General features: G+C 33.1%; 1 protein-coding gene across 3 annotated transcripts in view; it reads left to right on the top strand.

The window, feature by feature from the left end:
* The window catches only part of LOC119678951, a 36,355-nt gene extending 12,484 nt beyond the window's left edge, over nucleotides 1-23,871 (top strand). For all 3 annotated transcript variants that reach the window (XM_038091073.1, XM_038091074.1, XM_038091072.1), the window contains 4 exons: nucleotides 21,399-22,649; nucleotides 22,715-23,280; nucleotides 23,352-23,551; nucleotides 23,619-23,871. In XM_038091073.1, coding sequence (XP_037947001.1) covers nucleotides 21,399-22,649; nucleotides 22,715-23,280; nucleotides 23,352-23,551; nucleotides 23,619-23,821 — 2,220 coding nt within the window. In that variant the 3' untranslated portion in view covers nucleotides 23,822-23,871. The remainder of the gene's footprint in view (nucleotides 1-21,398; nucleotides 22,650-22,714; nucleotides 23,281-23,351; nucleotides 23,552-23,618) is intronic.
* Nucleotides 23,872-25,666: the final 1,795 nt, after the last annotated feature.

The following is a 25,666-nucleotide window of genomic DNA, read 5'->3' as shown; positions in this document are numbered from 1 at the left end:
AGTTTCGTAATTGTATGACTCAGCTTTGTTTGAGTGCCAAAAGATGGATACTAATAAAGAGAAAATACGTCATATTTTATAGTTTTTCTGTGATCAAGGCGAAAATGCAAACCAGGTGGCTGTAAAAGTGAATAGTGTTTATGATTCTGACAGTATTAACTGTTATAGTCCGGTAATTTGGACGCCAAAGATACACCACGCATTGAAAGGCGGTTAGTGGTCGAAAATGTCGATAAAATCATGTAAATTGCCTAGTCCGATCGTCATATAAACCCTGTTTCAATTCCCAAAGAGCTAAAGATAGCGCAAAAATCCGTTTGGAACCAAAATCCGGCTGGATATAAAAAGAAGCTCGATGTATGGGTGCTACACGAGTTAACGCAAAAAAACTTCACGGACCGAATTTTCATCTGCGGATTGTTGCTGGATCGCAACAAAATCGATCCATTTCTGAAGCGGTTGACTGGTGATGAAAATTGGATCAGGATCACTTACGACAACGTCAAACGAAAAGGGTCCTGGTCGACTTGCAGTGAGCTGGCTAAAATAGTGGCCAAGTCAGGATTGACAGCCAGGCACGTTTTGATGTGTATTTGTTGGAATTGGTAGGGAATCATCTTCTATAGGCTGCTCCCTTACGGCAAAGCTCAACTCGGAACTATACTGTCTGATTGTACGATTGGATTATTTTGCTTTGGGCAATAGGAGAGGAATTGTTTTCCATCAGAACAACACCAGGCCAGGGAGCTTGGTTGGGAAGTTCTTATGCATCTACCTTATGCATCTAAATTCGTATCACGAGATGCTTGTGCAAATGGACTGTCTCAATTTTTTTTTGCCAATAGGGACGAGGACTTCTATTCTAACTATGGTAAATAAGCTTTCAATTCACGTTTCATGAAAGTAATTTTCAGATGATCATGTTCTTATTTGGTGCTAATAAATTGTTAAAAACTGATGAAATATGCAAGAAATGTTAGATTTCTAAGAGTTTCCATTAAAATAGTACTTGTTATAAGTTTAATTGATTAATTTGATTTATTAAAACAATTTCTTTTTAAGTTTCACTCAATTCACAATAATTTTTTAAACTACTGCAAAAAATAAATGAATGTGTGTCTTGAAAATTTTTACTACAACATTTAATTTTGCACTCATAGCAACATTAAATATGCGGTGCTTTACGTGTTCAGAATATTTTAAAGTCATTGTAAAAATCCGTGGGATTTGTACTTATATGAGTGTCCCACATGGATGCATAAAAACAATTGCAAATTCTCCTGCATGCACAATAATTGCAAGGGAAGCTGAAGTGCTGGGTTCGTTGCATAATGAATCAAGCTTGTGCCGGTTTCAAGTCATTTTATGAATGTGGCATTCCAACTGCTGATTTACTCAAAGGAAATGTGTTGCACCTGTCAGAGTAACTGTTAACCCCTTTGTGCGTAAGCCAAGCAAAAAGCTATTAAGTCTGCTTGCGACCACTTCAATGGAGCAACAGCATTGATTATATTACGAAGAATATAAAAAATAAACCAAAACAAAGGAAAACTGTGACTCATATAGGATATTGATTAAAGAGCTTTAATATTTTAAACCAAGTGAAAATTATATTTTTTAAAATAATTTGTAAAATAAGAACTGCTACAAGATGATATAAATAGGTGAAGTGAAAAATTAATATCATAAATTTCCAATGGTATTTATAAAATACGGTTTACGTTTATGAAAAAGAAAAAAGAAGATAATAAATGTAGTAGAAAGTAGGAAAGGAGAAAGTCTCAGTAGCTGCCAGATCTATCGCCGAAAGTCACTAGTCTGCGACGACTCCTTATTTAAGTTGGAGTTTCAATGTTTGCAAGCAAAGTGAATGAAGTAGGTTTTAACAGGAGTGGTGGAAAATGAACTACAACAAAAACAACATACGCTCCAGAAAAATTGGTCCGGTTGTAATCATTATAAAGTACAGATTATTAAGTTTCCATACAAAGAATTACCTAAGCAATGCTTTTATTTTAAAGAACTCTATTTATATATTTGCATATGCTCTCTAATTATAGTTTTTCCTTTTCTAATAATTGATTGTTTAATTATACAATTATTTATTATAAACAAAGACAGTATATGACTTTATTGTTAACATGATTTTTTCAGGAGCATCCTTATGAGATTTGCAAGTAGATCGAAGCCGATAAGAGTTAATCTGTTGAATTCTGTTGAATCTGATGAATAACGTTCATGGTCTTGCTAAATCAGTACTATCTTCTTCTGCTTTTAATGACATTTTGTTTGCGTTTCTTTTTTCAAACGTACCAATAATTGAAAATAAAAAAGTCATTGTTGTTCTTTATAAAGACTATACCGTGGGCATTCCAAAATAAACAGACCATAATTTTATTTTTTAAATTTACGTTTTTGATATATTTGGATACAAAAAGTCGATTTGCACCAACTTTTATTCTTTTGACCCATTATTGTTTCAATTCGATATATTCTGGATACACGTTGTATCCAACATTACATATCGATTCAAAATATTCATTTCATTACTTTTAAACATTATGTTTCTAACTTGTTTGTTTAAGTATTTTTTCCCATTGACAAATGTTTGTTTAATACATATTTTTTATTATTTAATTGGTTCCTAAATATTAAAAGTAACACCACGAGTAGATGAACAATACTGCAAGTCAATAATGTGGTCAACGCTACTTTGAAACTTAGTAGAAAGACTAAGCAATTGCAACATTAAAAAGATACCAATACTTCATGTATCAGAACGTTATGTATAAATAAGCATCTCTTTGGGATACATATAAACGTTTATTTTTTGGTTTTAAGACCTACCGAGTAGTATTTAAGTATAATTTAAATAAAATAAAACTGAGACCAAGTTTTCCTATGAATAATTGTTGTTGTTGTGGTAGCTGCAACTCCTCTGAAAACCATCAAAGTGAGCCTGGTTTTTTAATTATTTGTGGGAGGGATGAAACGCACTTGGTCGTTTAAAATGATGAATGGCATTTGAATTAAGAGCCAGCCGCTTCTATAACCGATTGTTATCTGTCAACAACATATTTACTTAGTGTAAAATCGGATTGGAAATAGAAAATATATATATACTCGAACTTCCATAACTCGAAGTACCATTTTGTAAAGAAAAGGTTTAAATTATGGAGATTTCGAGTTAGAGAATTTTTTTAAATTTTTTTTTTTTATTTTTGTAAGAAATAGCATCACATGTTAAGATATTTATTTATTTATTTAAAATATTCAGAAATTCGGTTTTGGGATTTTAATTTTAATTTTTTCTTCTTTTATTGAAAATTCCAATTTTAATTTATTCAAAGTCTTATAGTGATTATCAGTTGTAGTATTATTTATTTGCAAATAAAAATTTAGAATTTAGAATTAGTCTTTTATTTCATTCTTTCAAGGCTGATGAGCAATTTCATCTCCCAAACTCTCATCATCACTTTGCGTTGCGCTTAGAATCGGATCCACTATAATGAGAAGAGCTATAATGATTAATAATATCGTCATCTGTATGAAAGCTTAATGTACAAATTTCATTGTTATGCTCAATATAATCGTTAAGAGTAGAAGTTGGAAGTTATTGTATTAACTTTACTTTTACTTTACTTTTACATCAATTCACAGTCTTCATCAATGTTATTCAAGAAAATTAAAGGAATGTCCTCCTGTTCGTCCCATATAAAAAGCTGACCAAATCCAGCTTTTTTAAAGCAGTGCACTATCGTTTGAATACCGTTTCCCAGCGACTGGCATTTACACAAAAAAGCAATATAAGAAAGAAAAAATTCAAACATTTGGTTTGGAAAAAGGGACTTCCCCTAACACCAAAATAGATTTATACTTAAAACAGAAATTCGACTTATATAATGCACTCTCCCATATTCCTATTGGCACGTGACAATATTTTTATTCGAGCTATAGAGAAATTTAAGTTATAGAAGTCTGAGTTAAGGAAGTAGAATTGTATGTAATTTGCTCTCTAAAACTCTGTTGCACTCTTTTCAGTTCGAGTTCCCCCCCTCCACTTCTACTGCGGCGGCCTGTAGCATTATTAGTACCCCGAAGCCAGCGCCAAAGCCCAAACCCAAGCCCTCTGTAGCTACTAAGGTCCTTGTGGGTCCCAATCCTCCCACTCCCTCTACAGTTCCGTTGGCTTCGGCCACTAAGTCTTCCAAGCCACCGGCCATTACGGCCCGTGGCGTCAATGTCAAGGAGCTTGGCTCCTCCATCAAATCAGCCTTTCCTAATGCCTCTTATGAGTTTAAGTGCATAAATGGCACGACCACTCGTATCCTAACTAAGAGTAAGGATACCTTTTATAACATCAACTCCCTGCTCCGCGAGCAGAAAGTTGAGAGTTTTGCCTCCATTCCTTTTGAGGACCGAGTCACTCCGGTCCTCCTTAAGAACTTTCCCTCATCCTATGATGAGGATGACTTGAAGTCGGCCTTGGCGACTGACTTACCTGAGTTCACCTTCTCGAAGGTCTCCAAGTTCACTCCACCTGCGCGCTTCACAAAGCGTAACCCCTCTAGGTATGCCAATTCTTGTATTTGGGAGCTCCATCCTATCCCTTCTACAGACATAAAGTCCCTTCTCAATGTTAAGCGACTTCCATCGCTTAACATCATCATTTCACTCGAGCAGAAATCTCGTAATGAGATCCCTCAATGCTCAAATTGTCAACGCTATTTTCACACAGCTAAGCTGTGTAATTACCCCCACCGTTGTGTACGCTGTGGTGAGTCTCATCTACGTGGCGAGTGTCAACTTCCTCCTCCAGCTTTTGATCCAGTTACTCAGGAGCAACTTGCAGCCACTATCCCCAAGTGCTGCAACTGCGGTCAGACTGGTCATCCGGCCAATTACCGCTGCTCCAAATATAAGGAGCTGCGTTCTCTTCGCGCCAATAAATCTCGTGCGCAAAAAATCCCCCCCCTCATGTCTATTGACTTGAGGACTCCGTCAAATTTCGTGAGACCTGGTGTCTCATTTGCCTCTGCGGCTAAAGCCGCAACCCCTAAACCCATTTCGCTGCCTAAGACAGCTAATCCTTCTCCTATTCGTGCTCCTGAGTCAGACTCTTTTCTCCCTGATATTCAGGGTATCTTCGCCTTTGCTGCTGGCATTAAACAGCAGTACAGCCTTCTGCCCCATTCTGACAAGAAAGCCTTTCTTGTCCAGAAAGTCCTCGAATTGGCACTGAGATGAATGATCTAAGGATCATTCTCATAAATGTCAATTCGATACACTCCAATCTTAGGCGTGCTCTTTTCGCGGATTTTGCTGAACGCAACAACCCTCATATCATCCTTGTGACTGAAACACGGCTCAATATCAGGAACGTTGTTGATGTCAGAGGATATAATTTTATCCGGTTCGATAGGGACGGCGTCGGCGGGGGAGTCGCCATCTTGGTAAAAGACTCTCTCAAGTGTTCTAGGATTCACATCCCCTCACTTGTTTCTCTTGAGGCGGTTGGTATTACTCTTTCTCTCTCTAATCGCCCTGATCTCAATATCTTTTGCATCTACCACACATACTCTATTGTTTCTTCCATTGACCCACATGATCTGGGCACTCTTGCTTCCTTGTCTCCTAACCCCTTTCTTATCGGTGGTGACTTTAATAGTAAGCACCCCTTTTGGAATAATGCTGCCTCTTGTTTCAATGGCACCAGGCTATTCAACTGGCTAACTAGTAGCCCAGTCAGTCCTATTCTAAGTGTGGTAGCTCCTTCGGTTCCGACTCATGTCAATAGTATCATTGACTTTTTTTTAGCGGATAATCGCCTTCTTCCCAGCCTCGGTGACCCACGAGTCATCGACGGCATTTCTGACCACCAAGCCGTAAAGCTTGCGCTTCACGACTGCAGAGCTGCTCGTGCCTGTCCTCGCACTTTTTTTAATTTTCCCAGCACCAACTGGTCAGAGTTCAATCTCACTCTTGACCAGCTCCTTCTCAATTTGAGCATTCCCGAACACAGGAACATGACTCCGGTGGAGATTGATTTTGCTGCCCTTACTCTTGAAAGCATCTTCGCCTCCACAATTGATGAGCATGTTCCGAAGGTGCATGTTCGCAAATTTTATCAAGTTCCACTTGATACTACTACCCTTCACCTCATTAAACTGAGGAAATCGCTTCGCCGCAGATATTATCGCCTTAGACAGGTTGCATCCACGCAAGCTCATGCGTTCCAAGCTATCCTTAAGAACCTGGACACCATAATTGCCCAGAGGGTCAACCAAGCCAGGTTCAATTCCCTTAGTGCCAAACTTCGGGCCACCCAGTGCCGGCCTGACGTCTTCAGCACGATCAGGCAAATCTGCGGATCAAATAGGTCCATTTCTGATCTCCGCTATGGCAACACCATAGCATATGATGACTTCGATAAAGCCAACGTCTTTGGTGAAGTCTTTGTGACTAATCACCGTCTTACGGCTGGCCTAGGCGAGCGCCACTTTATGTCCACTACAAATTCTGTAGTGCATGGGCTTTTTGATGCTTTTAATGAAAGCATTGTTACTTTCTCCCCGCAGTTTCCCGCTCACTGCATCAATGTTGAAGACACTCAAGGGTTTCTCACCCCAATTGATCTTACTAACATACTTCGGCTTAAAGCCCCTAAAAAGTCATCTGGCACTGATTGCGTGTCTTTTTACGCTATGAGGCGTTTCTCACCACTCTTTTTTAAAAAGTGCGCCATGCTCTTCAACCATGCGTACAACACTGGTTCCTTCCCCCAGCCATGGAGGAAGGCCATAGTTTGTCCCATTGCCAAGAGTGGCAAACCTAAATGTGACCCCTTCAGCTATCGTCCCATTTCTCTCCTCAACTCCGTCAGTAAGCTCTATGAGACTTTCATAGCAAGCAAGCTGAAGTCCTTCTCCTCAAGGAATAATATTATTCCTTCTTATCAGTTTGGCTTCAGAAGCCAAACCTCCACTCTTCATGCCCTGCATCATCTCCAAAATGAGATATGCATAGGCTTTTTCAATAAGCAGCCCACTGTGGCATTAAGTCTTGACATTGAAAAAGCCTTTGATACTGTCTGGTTTGAAGGTTTAATTTTAAAGCTTCACCAGTTCGGCTTCTCCCCTGCGCTCTGTAGTGTGGTCCACAATTTTCTGTCCAGCAGAACCTTTCAGGTTCGAGTCGGTTCCTCTCTGTCTCGAGATTTCCCCATCGACGCCGGTGTCCCTCAGGGCTCGGTTCTTGGACCCCTTCTTTTTAACCTGTTTATAGCAGACATTCCTTTTCCGCGGGCCCCTGTTAAGCAAATCTGCTTCGCCGATGACTGCCTTGTCTTCATGCGGTCATCTAATCCTCACCGCCTTTCCAATGAGCTTAATACCCACCTTGGAGCCCTCTTCGACTATTACACCAAGTGGAAGATTAAACTCAATCCCTCTAAGATCTCTGCCATTGCCTTTCTTGGCCAGCAGCGTGATCGTCCTAGAGGTTTTAGCACCTCTAATATTCAGCTCAGGCTCAACAATTCTCCAATTCAGCTTGTCCCCAAGCTGAAATATCTTGGTATTGTCTTCTCATCTCAACACAATTTTATATCACATGTTGACTATGCCATCCGTAACGCCCGGTTCAGGCACACTCAACTCAAAACTGCACTTCGAAGACACAACCAGCTTAACTGTAAAGTTAAGCTACTCTGCTATAAGCAGCTTATTCGTCCTCTCCTCACTTATGCCTTTCCTATTTGGTCTGCCATCACCTCTGCTCAGATGGAAAGAATCCGCCTGTTTGAGCGGAAACTTCTCCGTGATTGCACCAACTATAAACGCAAGCCCAACGGCAAGCACTTTCCTATCTCCACTCTGTACCACAATGCCAAGATTACTCGTGTTGATGAGTACCTTTTGACACTTGCCCGTAGGTATCTCACCCGGCTCCACGACCTCCCTCCTGATGTCTCTTGTCCAGATACTCTCCCAGTAGACCTTGTTCTAGCTTTACGTTTTAAACCTCCACAGTACCTTCTCCACTATTTTGACGAGCTGGGCCAAAATCCTCTCGCTATTCCTCTCTTTAACCGCGGCTTTCGTGACCCTGGTCACAAAGTTTATCACTAGCCACACCCCCGCTAACTAGCCGTAACCCCACTACCTTCATTATCATCCTTTCTTCTTAATTCATGCCCTTGCTTTCTGACTTAGATGAACCTAGTTCACCTAGGTATTAAGTCTATCTACTTTCTCTCTCCCCTGATTACTGGAATGAAGTTCCCACATTGCTGTGGGAATCTTCTCCATTCATTCCTAAGAGGTGGTTTTAGTGGGTTCAAGTCTCACACTGCGGCTTTCGATGCTTTCCACCTACCGCAAAAAAAAAAAAAAAAAAAAAAAAAAATCAGTTCGAGTTATAGACAACACGAGTTATAGAAGTTCGAGTTATGGAAGTTTGACTGTATATACATTTTTCTTTGAATGTACTGACTTTCATATCTAGATTTTATTCATGCTGTTTGATGAATACATTTGCTCGTATTTAGGTATGCACAAATGGATAAAGAATTCAATATTTATTTGGAACTGTTTATTAATATATTTTTATATTGAAAAGTATTCGCGATTTTTTGATAGCAGATGATATCAAACGAACATGTGTTTGAAAAGTGTCAAGCTACACTCTACAGTCATACAGTTATAACTCCTGAACTCCATAACTCCAAAAATCTTGGTTTTACATGACTTACTAGCATATTAAAATCAACAAAGAGCATCAAAACACAAAAGAAAAAAGAAGTGTTTTATTAAAAAAACTTTTAAATAATAATAGCTTAACTACTAAAACTTATATCTCTTTGTTTAATATATTCATCTGATTTGATAAATGGGGTGTGTAAGAAACTTTGAGTTAAATTTGATGTCTACTGTGCAAATTATTTTATTACCAATTATCAATTATTTATTTCTTTATTAAATATATGTTTTACACTACAGAGCCAAAATTGAACTGAACTCTTTCATATGTGAGGGAGCTTTTTACAACACTCTCACCTGAGAGCTTTTAAACATAATTCATCGGATATTTTTATTTAAACATAGAAGTGTGGCTGATTACGTGTTAACTTGCACCCTAACAATAGTTCCCCGATTTTGGTTATTTTTATTACTGTTCGTATTAAAAAATTTTATTCGGGTCTCTCAAAAACAGAGGTTTGTTAGAGTTAAGAATGATAAATGGATAGACCTACGGATATTGCGTTGTTGTAAACAACTCCACAAACTTATTATGCACCCAAAAATTAGTCCCCCAATTTTGGTTATTTTGACTACTATTCGCAATAAAAAATTTTATTCGGGTCTCTCAAAAACTTAGAGGCTAGTTAAAGTTAAACTTGATAGATGGACAGACCTACGGATATAGCGTCGTTGTAAACATCTCCACAAACTTATTACGCCTTTCCGTGCTATACGGTGAATATTATAAAAATAAGCGTATTCTCTACGAAATACTTAGAGCCAATAATTTTCACTGAGAAAAATTAAAAATGAAGTTACTTCACAAATAATGAAGAAGAAAATGAACTATGCGAAAACAAGTGAGAAAGTTTTTCACGCTGAGTGGAAGTGTGAACGGCGAATAATAGATTTGCGCTGTCACTGCAAGGAATAAAAAAGTAAAAAGTAAAAAAAAAAAAAGAAAATAGAAAATCGTATTGGTATTGTCAAGTGGCTTCGTTTAATTTATTTAATACTAAGAAAGTAAGTGCGGAACTAACTGACTGAGTGACCGACTTATTCACTGACTTCTCTTATTTTATCTGTGCATTAGACAAGAAGGAACAGCAAAAGCATTTGTAATTCTGAAAAGAAAAAGCTGTTGAGAAATGTGATGAGTGGGCACTAAGTTTATTAGCTTTATCCAAACTGTGAAAACTGTAAAAACTGTGAAACTGTAAATGACAACGAAAATGAAAAATTTATAAAATTTTTATATTTGTGGTTTTTTTCTTAGTTATATAAAACAAAGAATGTTTTAAGTGTTTTTAACATTCTTGGCTAGTTATTTTTACTTTCAAAGAAAGTATATAAATATCTATGCCATTTAGACAGATTTATACCGTTAAAGTGAGATGAATTTAGCAACTTTATAACAATTATCTTATTGCTTAATAATAATAATTTATTAATTGTTAAAAAATTAAAAATATATACCTATGTTAAAATAATAATTTTTAATTTCATGTACTCATCTACTTTATGTGTATGTATTAGAGTATAAATATGTAGATATACATGTGATCAAACTAAATTTCAATCAGTATTGAATATATTATACATCCCCTAACAATCACATATAGTATCTTTTTTCCTCTCAACAATATAATTTATTCCATTGCATGTGAAGTATCAAAATTGCTTCAGTTTTGGATGAAAAGTGGACTGTGGTTATTCTCCTTCCACTGCTTGTGGTGCTCTTAGAATGTAAACCTGGTGTACAATTTTTCTTAATGCATAACATATTCCGTTGTCCATTTGGTAGATGTGTACTTGATTTTTTGCTTCATTGATCTAGTTGTGCCATGGTCGCCCTCTTTTCCACGCTTCCAAGACTTTCAAAAATATGTACTCTGCAGTTTTTTTTCAATTGGTATTCTAATTATGTGATGTGTCACAGTTATTTCGTAGAGCATGAAATGTTTCCTATTGTGTTTTCTATAAAAACCGTCCTCCTAACTAGTTCATATATGTATCCTGAGACTTATTACTTCGACATCTATTATATATAACTCCCATATTATTCTTCTTTAGATATTTTTAGATATTATTTTAAGCACAAAAGCCTGCATTACCTGATTGGATTTTATTCTTTATGAGCGCTTCAATAGATTTTGTTTCGGGGAATGAACTCTGTCGTCGTCTATTGGTATGAAAATTTATGCTCTCTTTGAATATTTAAATTTTTAGATCTCAACAACACTTAATATGATTGATTATAAATTAAAACCATTTTATATTTTTTGTTGTTTCGCAATACTTTGTGTCGGAATCAAAGTAGTTCTTGAAATTTAACTTAACTCTATTAGAATTTGAAATAATAGAGAGGATCTTGCTGCATCAATTGAGTTTTGTGAGCCAAATAATTACTTGTTGCTGATGGAAAATATAAGGAGGGGATAGGCAGCTAACCCAAAACGTTAGAAAATGCTACTAAAAGCGATATGTAATATATCTGAATGTGATAAAAGATAAGCTGAAACTGAGAAAAAGCACGAAATCATAAGATAGTTACGCACTGACTATAAAAATTTGTTTGATTTAATTAATTTTCGATGGATAGTGCATGGAATATGGCACTGAATATATACCGGTCTGATTGTAACTTTAGTTCTTGTAATAATTGATTTCTGCAATCATGGCTTCGTATAGTGATTTTGCAGAGGTTCTATAAGTCTAAACTTGTATCATTAAACTCATAAATTATTAATCAGCGATATTTATTGGGATCTGAAGTAAAATATTTTTTATTTTCTTATGTTTTTTTTTATATCGTTGACCAAAAAATGCATTTAAATTTTTAATTTCTCTTGCTTTTTCCTACATCCATTAAATATCATTTGGTTACTAGTTATGTTGTCATATTCTATCTAAGTCCATTAAGTTAGTTCCATTTTTAGTTTATGTTCGTAACTCAATAATATATAAAAAAATGCATTTAATTGAGTTATTATTACTGAGTAATAATAATCAACTGGTTATAATATACAATATCCTCATAATTTTTTATTTGTTTGTTTTTATAGTAGTTTAAGAAATATATTCGACATACTTGTGTAATTTTTTTTAGTCAGCAAATTTTAAATACTGAAAATATATAAAAATAATTCCTAAAAAAACTTAGAGAAATTGTACTGCTTTTGTATCTTTGCGATTCTGTTTAGTTGGAATTTTCAACTGAAAGTTTTTCTTTGTTGAAACTTTGCATATTAAAAGTTTCAACTATTTTTGTATTTTTTTATTTTTTTTTTTTTTTTTGAAATCATTGTAAAATAACAAATTGTCTCCTTAGGATTTTAATCTTTGCTTTGTAATTTTATTTTAACTGTTTTGTTGGTTTAGTTTTTTCATATGTTTTTGACATTCCATTCATTTTTTAAATTCTTTATATCTATATAGAGTAAATAATAATAAAGTTTTGAAAAGAAAACATCTACTTTTTTAACTGTAAACTATTCGACGCATAAAGTAATTAATGGAGAATTTTTAACTCTTTGTCTAATTAGTACTTTTTATCAGAATTGTTATGTCAAATAAAGAATTTATTTTAAAAAACACAACAGTATGAAATGTGAAAAATGTTTTGCTCCATTGCATTCTGCCATTGTTAAGATAGATTTCCGATATAATTTATCTCTGCCAATAATAATTGTGTTAAAATATATTATATTGAACCTCTATTTTAATCCATGCCACTGCCAGTTACGGTCGAAGGTTGATTTATGATTATTTTTTGCGACAGCCAAATAGTGAGTAGGTCTATATAGCTAATCTATTCCACATGTAGAACATCAGAACTTAAATACAGAGGTATCCAGGTTAATATCTGTCTTTACAGGGCACTGCAATATAGGGGACGGCATGAAGGTCGGTTTGGCCTACCCTGTGGTATCTCCTGCAATGCACATCTATCAGCTCTCGAAGATAGTACATCAGAACACCTGCTGTGTCTATATCCAGGCTTGGCCAGAACTATGCTTAAGTTTCTGAGGTCCCCCTCCAACATAATCTGTGAGATCTCTAGCATTAGCATTGGGCAGATTCTTATGTTTACAAATGCCTTTGGCTGATTCTTTGGATTTGAAAACTCTTAAAATTACCTCATATTCTATTCAAAATAAATTTCTTATCATAACACAAAAATAAGATTTGCTTAAATGTTTATCTATTATATACGTCTATAGTGCGAATTTAAGTTGAACATATTGAACTTAACCCGCATCAAAATTAAGGGACAATTCGTGCATTGAGATCATTCAGTAAATGTGCGATATCCTAAGATTTAAAGTGCACTTCAGGAAAAAATAAATGACTTGAAATTGAACCAAAATCGATTGCATAGCCTTAGGCAATGGCCTTTTTGCCTGAAATATTTTTGATTTTTTTAATAGTGTCCAATTCATTGATAATATGACGATATGGAATGAAATTTATGTGGAGACTCTATTGGTTAGCCACCATCTGTGTGATAAATAAAGAAATCTTGTTTAGCTACTATCTAGTTTGTGTAGATTGTATTCTCTTACAAGTAGCATTTAAATTCTACATGATGTAATAGAACCATTTTTATATTATATTGCTTCTTTCATGCTCATATTTTTTTATCTATGTTCCATAAGCAACCTGTATGTGCTTGGGCGTAGGATCTGAATATATAGCTTTACTTTAGTTACTTTCATCCTTCCTTCTCAATCCTTTGCTCTTGACAAAACGTGTTGAGGTATTATAAATGCACTTTTTTGTTTCGGTGCGCTCATTCTTGCGCAGATTGCATCGCTTCACTCATCGTTTTTCCAAGAAGAGTTGTAATCGATCCACCCAAAGCATAGGCTACCTTTCTCGTCGTCTGCTTTCGCTTACTTTTCCCTCAACAACCAGTTGTTCCAGAGTTCCTGATTGCCTCGCTAAGTGCCCAAAGTAGGTTACTTTTATATAAACTGATTAATGCCGCTTCAGCACATTTGTATTAAAATCAATTTTTATCATCAGTAATTTATTTTTTTTATAGAAATATACGATAAAACAATAATTTGTTAAAATCCTTTCAATGATTTATTCACCGAAAATTTAAGAGGCTTTTACAGTGATTAAAGTTTTTGTTGAGTAATTATGTGAAAATATAAATAAATTTTAACAGTAATTAGTCTGTATTTATGAAGCCTTAATTGTGTTTAAATTTTGTATATTTTAATAATGCATATAAAACAATGTTTACAAATAATAGCCATTTAAAGTAACTTTCAATTTGTATTATTATTCAAATGAATGAGAAAATTATTGAAAATAAAATCTCATATGTTTAATGCATTCATATTGATGATATCCATTTATTTGCATTGTCATATTTATTTTTATTGCGTAGGAAAAGGAGAATATTCCTTTGCAATATGAATATGAACTCTTATCAGTTTTCTTTAATGGAAAAGGAAGATACTTAGACAAATATACAGAGAAAAACTTACTTGCACTAGGAGTACTAAAGCTGTTTATTTAAAAAAAAAAGTTATTCAATTTATAAATTGTGACTGAATTGGATTCACATTTATTTGCTGTCATTTTTATTCCTAACGAGTATTATTTAACCCTTTGTTTCAAAAAACAGATGAAGCTGTTGTAACATATTTCGATTACAGTTTCTATATAACATTCCTTATTTAGAGAGAATATTTTTAGTTTATTTCTTATTTATAAGTTTTTGACTTTCGTTATTTAATACAATTATTATTATATTATTATTAAATTATTATCAATTTGCTAAATAAAATATGCACTTACAACCAATATCAAGGAATTATTCATCTTGTTTTCTCTACTTAATAAGTGCTTTCTAAATATGGGAAGATTGGGGACACATGGAGACACAAGTAGATTTACTATTTCTGTTGACAGAAAAGTAAGCGACTATTAGAGCGCTTTAATTCTTAACTATAAAATCAAAACTGTATAACGAAAATTTGTGGGCTACATCGATTGGCTCGTAGGGTTCGTGAATGTATCACTAGTAATGCCGGTTTACTTACCTCTATTCAGCTAGTCAATAATAAAAGACACATCAAGTATAATAACATACATAACATAATACGTCAATAACACGGTTGTCATATATAACTCCCTGATCAGTCTGGCCTTCATATATCAAGACCAGATCCTGGAAAATCATTAACTGGAATCGCGTGAATATCATAAGGCCTACTACAGTCCTAACAATTCATTAGTGTAAACGAATCCACACAGATGCGTTTCTTTAAATCTTCATTGTAGAAGTTTTGAAAACTTTGAAGAAAAAAAACTAAAAATAATCATTAAGCATTTCCTTCGTGATTGCCCAGCTTTGACTTTTCGACGAAACATGCTTTAGAAAAGTACTTTTTTAATACTTTGTAGAACCTGAATTCTGTCATTTTAGGTTGCTTACAAGAAACATGACAGTTTTCTATTCTAAAAACAATATCTGGATTCCGTTGAATTATCCATTATCAATTCATATCGGCTGATGAGGTGTATTACATTTTAAGTAATGTAAAACACATAGTAATACTTAAGGTTCACTACAGAAGAGTTTATCTGTTATAATAAGTTCGCTAAGTACACAAACGTGAAGTTCGAATCTAATTAAGGTGACGTTTTTTTTTTTAAATGTACTAGGTGATAAATACCAGGCGCAAATTATAAAAACGCCTTTTTTTTTGGAAAATTATATTTTATTCTTCAATATATAGTCCCTTTTTAGCTTAATACACCAAGTCTAACGGTATTTCAAAGTAGATACCTTTTAAATAATACGAGTCATCAAGTCTTTCAAAACATATGATGTATGTCATATGTCTTTCATATGATGTAAATATCTTTCTCTGAAGCGATCTTTTCAAGAATGGGAACAGGTAATAGTCTCTAGGATAAAAATCTGGAGAATACGGTGGGTGAGGAAGCGATTCCTATCGTGATTCATTTAATTTTGCCATGGTTTTCATTTATGTGTGAGCAAATGCATTATCCTGCAAAAATAAAATTTTTTTCTTCAACAAATGTGGTCTTTTTCTTTTGATTTCCTATTTCAATCGATCCAATAGTATGCAAGAGTAGTCTGATGTTATTGTTTTACCTTTTCTAAATAGTCTATGAAAATTATTCCACTTAATCTCAAATTACGAATGCCAAAACTTCAAGTCAAAGAAGCCATACAAAAAGTAGCTGCTAGGCATGAAAAATGATTACTCAATCACATCAATGTAGAATGTATTCAACTGCTGGATATTACCAATGAACTGAGAAGACTAAAGCGAACAAAACCTCATGAATTAACATAGATAATATTGTATTATAAATTATTTGTATTAGTTTGTGATCGTTTGCGAGCACTCCACGTGGTCTCTACCATTCCCGGCTTATTGTTTTTCCTCAGTTATAAAGTAATGGATCCATGTTTCATCATTTATCACTATTCGATGCTTACAATCAGTTAAATTTTGCAAAAATATTTCCAAACAATGTTTTAAATGACGTTGTGGGTAATTGTGAGTAAACGCGGCACCTGTTCCCATCTTGTCGGAAGCTTTTTTATACCGAAATATTCATCTAAAATATTCGATACTCGTTCAAATGATATGTTTGTCACATCTGCTATCTCACGTAATTTAATTTTTGGATCATATAACACAACATTGTGAATTTTTTCAATATTTTTTCAAGTTGTGATCTCGTTTGAACGACCCAGACGTTTTCTTATCAAAAACAACGATGTTAACGATGGTGCAAGGTTGCCGTAAACAGAACCCATTTCCAATTTGATTGCATAATTGTTCATTTCTTTCAAGTAGAGAAATTTTATTATTTTAAATAAGATATATACTTTTCCAACTTAAGAAACTTTCACGTCCTCATAAATCCATGGTTTGTATCCTTACTTTTCACTGTCTTTTTGCAAATTGATTGCTTTGTTGTGTGTGGTTTCATCTAAGCCTTCATCGACGTCGTCTTTATTCTGTTAGTAATATCCTGATAATCAGCTTTGAAATAACTATTGCGTTAGTTTGTGTTTGAAAGATTCTGTATTTTTTTTCACATTCCCTGATCTTTTTAGCAAATCTCAAAAAAATATTGATTGCAAATGGTGTCTGAATTTCAATAATATTTTTTAATAATATTTGTAAAAATCTAAAAATTAGTGTTATATTTGCTAAGTAATGAAAAACTATTTCAATTTCAAGCACGATATCTGTTAAGTCAATTGGGTACTCTTATACTTGTATTTAATTATTGCATTCAATTTGTTATTTGCTTTTGCTATTGTTAATAATATTTTTTAAGAATAAATCAGTGGTACGTGAACCTTTCAACCAAAAGGTGCATTTGAATTTTATTCTCTTTACATAAAAATAAATTAAATAGTTTTCGAACAATATCAATAAATATATTTAAACCGAAAATGAGCTTTTAAATAAGGCTTATGTTAAAGTAAGTAAGAAGTAATAAAAATTACTATTAAATTTAATATTAAGTTCAATTAAAAAAAATATTTCGCTATAAATTTTAAAAGCAAAACGCATTTTTTTATTTTAGTGATGCCTTTCAGTTTCTCTTGGGTTACTTGTCAGGCAGTCTGACATCCTTTGAGTTCTGATTGCGCCTCTATGTCCGCCTATGCCCTTTAACCGCAATCTCACTTAGTGTTCTGGCAGTCTTTTATTTTTGTTTCAAACGTTGTGGCAACTTGAAAGACAGAACCAAGTCAATTGCTGTTGAAGTAGCTTCCTTCCGCAACGCTACGTTACGAACGCAGCGCAGAATTGTCACTAAAACTGTTCCAGTTTCAACTGTCGAGATAACTTTCAGTGTTCCTCGACTTTGTTTTCGTTTACTTGATTTTAATTTAAATAAAAGATAGAAGTTTCTTTGTTAAATATTTGAATTTAAATATAGTTTTAAACGTTTTAATATTTCTGAAGGATGTTAGGTATACAGTGCATTGAGTTTGGAAATGTACCCTCAATGTTAAGAAAATGGATAGTTATATTGTTCACAAAAATTAAGTTCCAAACTGGAATACCTTTTAAATATTTTTATTTACGATAATTTATTTCGTCTAAAACATTAACTTTTATAAGAATTTAATTCAAATGTTTGAGCTCTCCATGATCTAAAAATGAAGTATATATTTCTCATTCTCGATTAAAGTGTTTTTTACTTTTTTACTATATTAAAAGTTAATTAATATATAATAAATTCAATTCTTAGTTAAGTTTGATATTGAGTTTAAATAAGTTGATGGTATGGTTGCTGCTTAACGTAGCAAATATGTAGGTGAACAAACCTGTAGTATACGAGTTCAGCACTGTAGGTAATATAAATAAGTATAATATATAGGTGCTTTCAAAGCACCTTTTTTACATGTTTTTAAAAGATTATTCACAGAGTAACGTCCGTTTTCAAAAGCGATTGTGAATAGTAGCGATCAAAATCTTTGTCAATCACTGCGATTTATTAGGGCTTGATTCCGTTTGGAAGTACAATATAGGCCGTGTGCGAGTTTAATTAAATTGATGGTAAATCGAGGAAAATCGTAAATTATATCAGTATGGCAGGGAATGTTGGTAACATATTTACCAGAATTTCGAGTAGGGTAAATTAGATAAAAATTAGGCAAATTAGGTGTTACCATTGTAAAAAATTTTATAAGATAAGATTAAAATAAATAAATAAATAAATTTAAAAACTTTTAACCAAAAATAATAAATAAGTGCAATAAATAAAAAAAAAATATTTAGGGAATTTATTTTAACTTACTCTACCTCAATTTACTCGATCTCGCACACGGCCATAATAATATTATAACCCTGTTAAATCTAACTCGGGATTTTCAGTGAATAGATTTGTTGACACCAGTTTTACATTCGAAACAAAACCTTTTTTTCGAAGTTATGTGTTCTATCAACAAAATCTATCAACAAAAATTTTTTGTTTAAAGATTGCTATTCTAAGAGAATTAAAAATAATGTCTAATAAGTTTAAAATGTCTTAATATTGCAAAAAAAAATTTTTCTTTTGATTAAAACCAATTAGCGAAAAGTATGCTTTCCGGTAATATTTTTTTTGGGTACGAAATTTGACAGTTTAAACGAAATAAAACATATGTTGTTTACGGTTTCACGAATAATCTCATTAATTTTTACTGTAAAATTGCAAAATTTCGTATCAGGGTAAAAAAATGTTTAGTTCAAAAGTCACGCCATCTCTTAAAAAATTCAAAGAACTACCATTATTTCTTGTATAATTACTTTGGTCGTTTTATGGAAAAAAGCATTTGCCTTACGTTTGTCTTTGCACTTGAAAATTTGAAAAATTTGAATTAAATAAAAAGTACTAGGGGCTTAATATCCAGTATCCGCGCTTCAGTGTCCATTAGAGTTAAAACAATTCATTTCTGATTTATCAACGCATCGTCAAATTTTCAACCTATTATTTTTGTTCCTCTATCAACAGCTCTGTTAATATCTACAATCTTACGGTAGCTCAGCATGTCATGGGTTTTACATGTTTTATTACCACCTGGGGTCTACTAGTAGTCGCAGCCGCACATCGAAATTTTAAGGCATCTTCATTGTGTGATCATAAATATCTCCATGACAACAAATTAGCATAATATGTTATCATTACTACTATCTCATTACAAAAACTTCTTTATAACACTTCCAACATGACCCAAGTACAGTAAATTATTGTAAGAGTTCTTAAGAAAAAAATTTATAAAAAAAAAATATGATAGATAATCAAGCACTGCAGTGAATTAAGTAAAGTTTGTTGTATATGCAGCAAGATTTAGCACTCTTTGACTTTTAGCTCTCACATCTAAAAATATTCTTTTGAGGGAAAATGATTTTCATCAGGTGACGAGGTAAAAGCTGGCATGGAGTTTAATCGGCAGACCTTCCTAGAAATATGAACAGAGATGGGATCAATACATTAGAAGAGCGTTGAAATCTGTTTGTTGAAGTTTTGGCAGAATATATTGAGATTGTATCTTTGAGTTATTTGAATCGAATTCATATATCTACTGTAGACTACGAATGTCAAAAAGTGGAGAAATACTAACTGTAACGTTTGCTAATGATACTGAACTTTTATCAACAAACCATGACATCACGAAAGCAACTGCAAACCTTCAAAATCATCTGAACGAAGTGACGCATTGGTCTGACACCTGGGGGATTAAGATAAACGCCGAAAAAACTGTCTCAAGTTATTTTCATCAACAGCAAATTTGAAGAACAGAAACTGAAAATTGTAAACATTGATATATAATACCAAGAAAGCCAAATACTTGGGCATGCTTTTAGGTCAAAAGCTGACTTGGAAGGAGCACATAATATAGAAGAAAAAGGAAGCTAATCGAAGATTTGCAGATTTATATTGGCTTGGTAAAAAATTCCAGTCTGTTAATTGATAACAAACAACTAATTTACAAAACTTTTATTGTTCTGATTTGGAAATATGTATTTCAAATATGGATAACCTCCTGTAAGACAAATATAAATACTATGCAGAGGCTGCAATCAAAAATCCCGTAAACAATAGTAGATGCTAGATGGTACATCACAAACGACGATATTCACAAAGACCACAAAATGCCTACTATACATGAAAAAATTAAAAAAAGCTGTGCTAATCATATACTAAATTGCTGCAGCACACAAATTTGGAAATGACAAGACTCCCTGCCTTGGAACTAGAGTACAAAAAACATCTAAAATGTACACTTCCAACCCACTTAAGTATTAGGTATTAAATTAAGTTGAATTCTTTTCTTTACAAAAAAAAATAATTTATGTATTGAAATTGTATGAAATGTATTGAAATTATCATTAACATGTTATCTTAAATGATGATTTAAGATGACTCAAATCTCCACAGTTCATTTGTTAAAAGTGATACTAAATATTTATGATAGCTATAATGCGAGGGCGATTTGAGAAGTCAGTGACTTTTTGAATAAAACAAATTTTCGGCAAATAAACATTTTATTTTTCTACATAATCACCTTTTAGATCGATACATTTAGTCCAGCGTTTTTCTAATTTTCTTATTCCATTCAAATAATAGGTTTTCTCAAAGCCCTCAAAAATCTCTTACCGCCCAGCCATTTCTTTAGGTTTGGAAACAGAATATAGTCACAGGGGGCTTAATCTGGAGAATATGCTGGTTGGGGTAGCAGTTCGTATTCCAATTCGTAGATTTGGGATCGTAATGCTTAATCAGCATACAGAATTCACTTTTTTCCATTTTCGTAAAAATTCACGAAGTTGCCTGCTTTGAACGGCTATCAAACACCAACTGAACGACGTAGCTTGCTCAAAATTAAAAAGTTGACCATTGGTAGATTACAGCTGATGGCAGCACTGTTGCATTTAGAGTAAATGCGCGGGAAATTCAAAAAGTCACTGACTTATTTGATTGATTAATACGCCCTCGTATTAATGGAATAATAAAAAAAAAATGTGTTAAATATATAGTAATAAGAAATAGAGAAAATGTAATATATTAATGATATGTCTTTAACAATCTATACCTTATCCTATAATACTAGTTTAAAAGGCGTACCTAATGGAATTTTTTTGTTTTTAGAAATCTTTGGAAAAATGGAAACATTGCATTGTACCTATAAATAATAAACTTACTGTTAGATTATTATGTATGCATCATGCGTACAAAAATAAATTTTGGGTTGTGAATGAAAGCAGCTACTGTGATTTGATTGAATTGGAACTAAATATGGCAAAAAAGGTTTTCATCCCGCTGGAAGAAGAAGCAATTGAATCGTCTAATGGTGAGCTTATAGCCACACGAATAAATAATCGTTTTCATAGATCAGTCATAAAACGGATTGAAACAAGAAAAAAATTATTGCAAGTTTACTTAATAGATTGGGGTGCGCGAAAAACTGTTGAGTATTTTCAGGTTTTTGAAGCTCAAAATTTCATGGAGAATTTCTACGCTTTCAGCTTTTTAATGGAATTGAGTGAAACTTTACCATTTGTACATCATATGCTTTTAAAAATAAAACTTTTAAGAAAACGTTCTAACGATAATTGCGTAATAGCCCATTTATTAGCAATACCTCCCCAGCCGGAGATGATACCATCAGAGCGGTCTGGACCAATTGAGGTGAAACCGTACAGAATCATGAATGGTGGAACATGCGGACTTTTTAATCTACGTGGTAATCAATTATCTAAAACGTTTTATTGGAATTTTCGTGTTGACTTTTCTGTAAATGATCGTTATAAGTCGCAACATGAATGCGGTTCAATTGTTTTGGTTCATGTTAGAGGACTATGCTGGTCACGCGCTCGCATTATTAGTACGATTTATAAGTCGGGTCAATATCTTGTATATTTAATTGATGACGGTGTTATTATGGTTGTTAAATCTTTGAAAATGGCAAATGAAAATGAAGCAAAATATCCGGCGAAGAAAATATATATTTTAACTGCAGATAAAGAACCGACGTTTGCAAATCTTAGTGAAAACGACAAAATTTTTGTTGTGGCATTGAATTTGGCATGGGAGAATAACATTATACCCTGCGTGATGCTAATCAATGGTAATTTGAAAATTAAAGTGTTTGTAACCGAACTTCCAGTTTTGGAGCAAAGTTCTTGGATTGAACCCATACGCGAGAATGAAGTGGTAACTATTTCTCACGTGGAGACAATAAGTAAGGTCTGCGTAACAGCTTATTACTCGCACTGGTACAGTGATATTCTCAATACAATCGAGCATAACCTAACTGTTTTTAATGAACACGAAACTATTTCAGTTGGAGATCACTTATTAGTTATGAGGTATGAGAAAACGTTTTCATTCCGAGGAAAGGTGAGTTATTTGTGTTTGAAGAATGTTTTATTTTATTCCCACGCTTTTGTTTGTTTTATTTTTAGGTTGCATCAATAAATTTAGAAAGTAATACATATAATATTTTTGCCATTGATTTTGGATACATTGTTGAAAATATCGAAAGAACGCACTTACGAAAAACTAACTTAATTATAAGTCTTTTCCCATTATCTCAAAAGAAAGTGGTGTTAAGTAAAATCTTCAAAGTTGAAACAGAAAATAGTCAAATTATTGTTGAAGAGAGTAAAGCACTTCAACAATTGAAAAAACTTTCGTCAAAGCATATGCTATATAATATTCACTATTGTGACATTCGGGATGACATGCAACTAGTAGATATCAGACAACGGCATACCGTCGCTTCAGTAATAGGCAATCTTATTCCATTTCTGTCCGTAAAAGAAGAAGATAACGTTTTCGAGTATCATACGTTTTATCGTTGTTATATTCCTATGGACACAATAGTAAGACTTTATATAGTTAATGCTTCTACATTTCTGGATGGATATATATTTGCCTCCTACTACCGCAATGATAATGGAAGGGATGATGTTGAACGCATCCAGAACTACTGTAACACGTTGGAACGATCGCATGAAATGAAAAATAAGTAAAGTTTAAAATTATTAAGCTAATTTTATACATTACTTTATTAATGTATAAAAATTTATGTTTTTGCAGTTTGTTAATGCAAGTATGCTGCGTTTATAATTCTGCAAAAGATGCATGGGAGAGAGCTTTGTTTATGAAATATTCAAATGATACGGCAACCGTTATTAATATAGACGATCATACAGTTCGCGAGGTAAAAGCATATGACATTCTACCATACTATAAGAGCTTATCGCAGTTATTGAATACTTGTCAATTTTTCATAAAAGGTTAGCTTGCATTGCAATATATGTTACTTTTATTATTTTAATTATAAAATATTTTATTTTTGTTTAGACTTTTCAAATTTAAATGAGGATACACGCTTGAAAGTTATGAACAAATTAAAATCGCTAAGTTATATTGACGTTTTCGTTTTGTTTGGTGATGGAATTGTGCCTCTAATAGGAAAAAGAATTTTTCATATTATATTAAATTATGCCGAACTTTTAGATTCTGAAGGTGATCAAAATCAAAATAATTCCAAACCATGTAAATAATATATATAGAAACCTTTCTATATTGAGATTCCTATACCTATGAAATTTATGAAGAATAAAAAAATAACAAAAATTTAAGTCTACTTTTTTATTTCGATAATCCAGAAACTGACAACTTGACTTTTTTATTACATCATATTTAAATATAACATATTGTTGTGTTTGTTAAAGGTGATATATGTTATGTATATTATTTTCAAATGAGATAGTTTTTAGATCATAAAAACAAATTTTGATTTATCTGAAATGAGCGGCGCCAATTGGAGGGAGGCCAATTAGTTATAAATGACAACTAGGTATTAACACTTTGACTTTGACGAATTTTACTGTTATATAGATCTTTACAACACATAGTCTGTATTTTGTTGTCTTATTATCTTGTATGCCATCAATTACCTAGTATCGGATTGGTACTACCTCTTTAAATACAGGTCACATAAAAGAAATGTGCAAAAATAAGGCATAAATTCATTATTAACTCACATTGGAAAGTGTCTTTGAGACAAAACTTAATCAAATTACTTAACATGTTTTTTTTAACAATTTAAGATAACTAGAATATCTTGGATTTAAAAAAGAATATTGTATATCAGTATATCAGCAACGATTCCTAAATTAAACAGATTTCTTTCCAATAACAACTAATGCAAGACAACATTAGACATACGACAAGAGATTTTGTTTATTTAAGATATAAAAATAAAGATATATGTATGTATATATGTAGTAGGAGGAAGATTGTCTTGGGACACCATTGGGTTGGTGACGACTTGGCAGGAAACCTCAAGCTAAATGAACTGCTTGCATTAACAAAAGATGTAGTTATGCGAACGGAAGCCACTCCAGCTTCAACTCAATAACAACATCCGAGAATCGAAGGACGAAAAAGGACCCAAGTCGTTTCGTGGTCTACTTCGACTAATCCTACACTTCACTGGGGCCACTTGTTGGACAGTACGCTGTCCCAACATCCAACCATATATATATGTATATATGTATCTTTATATAAATAAACAATCACAGCTGCCAGTTTTTCATGAGGTCTCGTGCAAATATTGGCGTTAACCCAAGTCATTGCCTGTAGACATTGCCTTGGGGTGATGCAGTTGCTTTAAAATTAATATGACGTGAAAGGCGTTGTTTATGTTCTTTGGTAAATTATTTAGCTATATTGGAATTGGGTAAATATATTGCAGAATGGAGCATAAACTACTTGTTGTAAGCCTCTGTTTTGGTAGAGCCGAATATATACATATTGCTAAAATTGGCCAACAACAATAAAACATCAAACATTATTCCAAGAAAAGTCCTATTATAAACAGTTTTAAATAATATTGTAATTGTTTTTTTTAAGAGGAAAATGTTGGCAACTGATTACTTTATATCAGTGAAAAAAGGGGTATGTTTTATTGTTTTAAAACTAATAAAACTATATTGCCGTATTGTATTCCTTCATAGTGGAATATGACATCTCATCTCATGAATCTAAACTAATTACTAATTTTAAATAAAGGGTACATTCAATGTAATATTTTTATTACATTCAATGTAAGCTATAAAAATGGTGTAGATGTGACATTTTATATATAAGTATACGAGTTAAGTAAAAAAAATTGTAGGGTTTGCGTATACTATTTTATATAAAAATTATTTTTGATGTGTTAAGGCGTAGCCTGACATACATGTAATATATGTTTTCAAGAGCCTTTAATACCTGTTTCACTGTATAAGAAACGTCTTGGGATATTTAATGTAAGTTTTCCACAGTTGTATGACGAAGAAAAAAAGTTGACTTCTGAAATGATTGATGATGGCGAAAAGTTCTATATATTCTAGATTAAAAAA

Source organism: Teleopsis dalmanni, chromosome 2 (assembly GCF_002237135.1).
Source record: "Teleopsis dalmanni isolate 2A chromosome 2, ASM223713v2, whole genome shotgun sequence".
Lineage (NCBI taxonomy): Eukaryota > Metazoa > Arthropoda > Insecta > Diptera > Diopsidae > Teleopsis > Teleopsis dalmanni.
This window is presented reverse-complemented; position numbering and strand designations above follow the sequence as displayed.